The sequence below is a fragment of the Salvia miltiorrhiza genome, chromosome 3 (assembly GCF_028751815.1).
Source record: "Salvia miltiorrhiza cultivar Shanhuang (shh) chromosome 3, IMPLAD_Smil_shh, whole genome shotgun sequence".
Classification (NCBI taxonomy): domain Eukaryota; kingdom Viridiplantae; phylum Streptophyta; class Magnoliopsida; order Lamiales; family Lamiaceae; genus Salvia; species Salvia miltiorrhiza.
Genome location: NC_080389.1, coordinates 20,432,637 through 20,436,658, shown reverse-complemented (window position 1 = coordinate 20,436,658; position 4,022 = coordinate 20,432,637). Strand labels below are relative to the sequence as shown.

At 46.0% G+C, this 4,022-nt stretch overlaps 1 protein-coding gene across 1 annotated transcript; it reads right to left on the bottom strand.

Moving 5' to 3' along the window:
• Positions 1–383: 383 nt before the first annotated feature.
• On the bottom strand, positions 384–1,496 carry LOC131018512 (uncharacterized). Its single transcript, XM_057947230.1, has one exon. It carries the CDS (start codon positions 1,494–1,496, stop codon positions 384–386), a length of 1,113 nt encoding a protein of 370 aa, XP_057803213.1.
• Positions 1,497–4,022: the final 2,526 nt, after the last annotated feature.

The window sequence follows — 4,022 nt, the reverse complement described above, 5'->3', positions numbered from 1 at the left end:
AGGTCTCTTGAAACAGAAGGAGCTTGCGTAGTGGTGTTGGTAGTGCCAGAGAAGATGGCTTGGGCCCTGGCAAAGCTTTGTGCCAGATCTTTGGGTAAGGAAGGTTCCAAATACTCTTCCCCATTTTTAGCATCATCACGAGGGAGAGAGCTAACCTTCTTCTGAAGATCCTTGATGTCGCTCAGCATCGATTACATGAGCGAAGAGTTGGAAGACTCTCAAACAGAATTCAGCTCACTTTCAACTTTTGCTAGGCGAACAAGGATTGGTCGGAGTTCTTGCGCGATCATCAGTTGAGCATCTGTAGTAATCATGAAGTCTGTCATGAACTCGATGCGTATTTTTCCAAGTTTATCTTGAATATCAAGAAGTTGCTGCTTGGATTATATTTCTACTGTCAAGACGTATTGATGAAGCTCTTTGAGTTCCTTCTGAATTTTTGGAAATTCGTCTTGAAGTAGGTCTCTTTGGAGAGTGAGATGATCAATTTCGGGTCGATGAATTCTTCTTCGAAGAGCGATGATGCGAGCATCATGATCGATCATGTCATCTTGAGCTTGAGTTTCAACAGCTCTGAGGTACCTTAGGAACTTCGCGCCATGGATGTCCTGTCGTTCCCTTTCATGCTTGAGTGTTTCGCTTGCAAATTGCTGATCGGAGATGACATCTAGTAGGGCATCAATCGGATTTTCAATTCCTTCAGGAATTTTGAACTGAGTTCTGATGGGTTCTCTCTTTTTCCACTCGGTGAGGAATCCATCAGTGTCAACATCCGAGTCATATCGAATGACACCGGGTTGGCGAGAGATTTCGATGATTTCCTCTGGTTGCTCAGGCGGAGCATCGACGATTTCCTCTGGTTGCTCAGGGGAAGCAGGGGGTGCCTGTGCTGGTCCTTGAGAGGTAGAAGCAGCATCAGTAGCTGAGGTAACATCAGCTGTGGGTGGAGCAGAAGGGAGAACTTCTTCTTCAGTCCGAGAGGAGGTAGCAAGCATACGCCTTTGATCGATGTTGAGGCCCTCTGTAGGAGTGGGCTCATCAGTGGTGAAGATGGGTGGTGACGATGGTCGAGGAGTTTCTGTGATATCCTCAACACGTCCTTCCGGAGATGAGGGATCAGCGTTGTCAGCTGATTTTATCTCTGCTGCAGGCGGGGAGCAAGGAGGTGCAGCCTTATCAAAGTCGCTGGGCTGAAAATCATCAAATGAGGATGGCATAGCAGTTGAAGTTTCAATCAGCAACTGACTAATTGGATCAGTCATTAGCTGCTCTGGAGAAGTGATATCAGCTGCAGAGTCTGCTTGAGGAGCAGTCTCAGATGCAGATGCTTCTCGGAAAAGGATCTCAAATACTGGATCCTGATGAAATGGCGATGGAATAGGCAAAGTATCTACAGACTCAGGGACTGTAGGCTCTTCAAAGATTTTGGATGTGCCAGCATCCTGGTTGAGAATCATTGTGTGCCTGGAATAGCCTAGGGATTCAAGATAATCCATGGAAAATTTATCGAAGCCATAGATTACATCCCAGACTCTTGTGATTTGAAAGAGACTGATCAAGGAGGCTTCTTCAATTTCGAACGAGTCTTCAGTTTCAGCGTTTTGAAGACTATTGACCTGAGGGCAGGGAGCCGTCTTCAGGAATAGGGCTGGGAATTTCGGGATCGGATAATCGGGTACTCGATACCCGACCCGAAAAAATCGGGTATCGGGTACCCTATACCCGAAAAATTCGGGTTCGGGGTCGGGATCGTGTATTTAGGGTGTTAGAAAATCGGGTATCGGGTATACCCGAAATACCCGAATTATTTAATTAAATGTATTTTAAATTACCTATTTCCCTAATTCCCTTCGCCAGTTCGCCCAATGCCCATATTCGCCCAAATTCCACCAAATTCCATATTTCCCTTCATTTCCCAAATTCGCCCAAATTCCAGAGTCTCCGTCTCCGCCTCCCGCCCTGCTGTTCCAGAGAATCTCCGGCCTCCCACCCAGCGCCCCTTGCCCGCCCGCCATTCCCGTCTCCTCGACGTCGCGACCCTCGCCAATCGTCCCCAGATCCGAGACCCTTGCTCAGTCGCCCAGCCGTTTTCGATACCCTCGACCCTCGCCAGTCGTTTCCGTCGTTCCGCCGCCGCCTACGACTTCGCCCCGCAGTAGCCGGCCGCACCGCTCTGAGCTCCAACAGGCGCTGCTGCTTCTTCTTCTTCCTTTTTTTTTTTAAATAAACAGATATCGTTGAATTTTGATTTCGTTGTGAGTTTTGATGGAATTTCGTTGTGAGTTTTGATTGGGGGTTGAATTTTGGTGGAATTTCGTGGGGGTTGAATTTCGTGGGGATGGAATTTCGTGGGGGTTGAATTTTGGTGGAATTTCGTTGTGAGTTTTGATTTCTTCGATGAAAACTGGAAACGGGAAACTGAGTCAACTCGGGTAATTTAGGGTACCCGAATACCCGATTTCAATTTCGGGGTCGGGGTCGGGTATAGGGTTTAGGGGATTTTCGGGTTCGGGTACCCGATTTTTTCGGGTAGAGTACCCGAACCCGACCCAATTCCCAGCCCTATTCAGGAATGTGTAGGTGAGAAGTCTATGGAGATTCTGGTAGACTTCTAGAGATGTATCAAAATCACTAAGAAGATGTCGTAGGTGATTTGTTGCATCTTGTTGAGCATCGGACTGCAGTGCTGTGATTGCTTGCCTTTTAGCATATGAACCAGTGGGAGTTAGTTTAGAAGTAGTTTGCAATACAACTTTACCTTTGGATTTAGAAGAGATAGGCTTCCTTGAGCCAGTTTTAGGCTTTGATTTGGGGATAAGTTTGGATGTCGTTTTTGGAAAAGAGGAACGAGATCGACGGGGTACATTTGTGGGAATGGTATGATTTGAAGTGGAGGGTTTCAGGGACTTCTGATTCAGTTGACTCAGGAGAGGAGAGAATGATTACCTTCGTTTTAGGGGAAGGTTTGGGTCCACCTTTTGCAACTTTGAGAAGTCGATAGTTGTTTGTAAATGGCAGCATCTCCGGCCAATAAACAATAGGGAGATCTTTCGTCCCTTGAATGATAATTTGGGAAACCCTGTTTCCCTGTCGAAGTAGATTTACCGGCTTGGAGTTCTTACGCTCGCTGAAGAGGTGCTTGAGATACGCATCTTCCTAATTGAAGGGTCCTTCTTTCAGGAGAGCGGCCATAATGTTCTTCTGAGGCTGAGAAGCCTTGTCCGGCGTTCCTGTCGCGCCAATCCAGCACTTTTGAATAATTTTGCCTAACAGAGTGTATTCAGGCTCGAGAAGAGATAGAACAAGTGTCCATTCTGTTGATTCGTCTGGATTCTTCATTGCCTTTTTGAGGGTGTCATTTGCTTCGTCATCTAAAATAGATGAGAGTGAGGAACCACTGTTCGGAAGGTTGAACAGGTTTCTGACAATTTCTGTGACATTGAGTATTTCTTCTCGTTTGACTTAGAAGTCCGGGGTTGTGAACACAGTGATTTCGGAGAAGAGTTCACCGGAATCATTGAATTTCAGATTCTGATAAACTTGTCGAACAACATCGGTGAGAAGATAGTTAGCTTCCTTGGTCACGAAGGTCTTCCACTGATGTTAAATCAAAATTTCTTCTACTTTAGGATGCTCCGGTTTCTTCTCAAGTGATGGATAATCCACCGATTGGTCGTATTTGACTCCTTTAGTGAGACAATCGACCTTCTAGGCATCAGACTTTTTTTCGTCGGATTTAGTCATTCTGTGAATCTGCAGAAAAAGAGTTTTGGAACAGAGTTCTCACAGTTGATGACTGTGGAAGATGGTTAGTAGAAGTGCGAGAGAGAAAGAGAGAATGTGATGACGAGGGAAGAGTGAGAGACGTGAATAGTGGAGACAAGGTGCAGGACGTGGTGACGAAGTATGATCGTGGAAGATGGACTGTTACTAGGGCAATTGAAAAGACATTGGCGGTTTGAAATCAGTGCGCCAAATCATATTTAATGAATTTTGAAGTCCATAATTAATGCCCGTCAGAA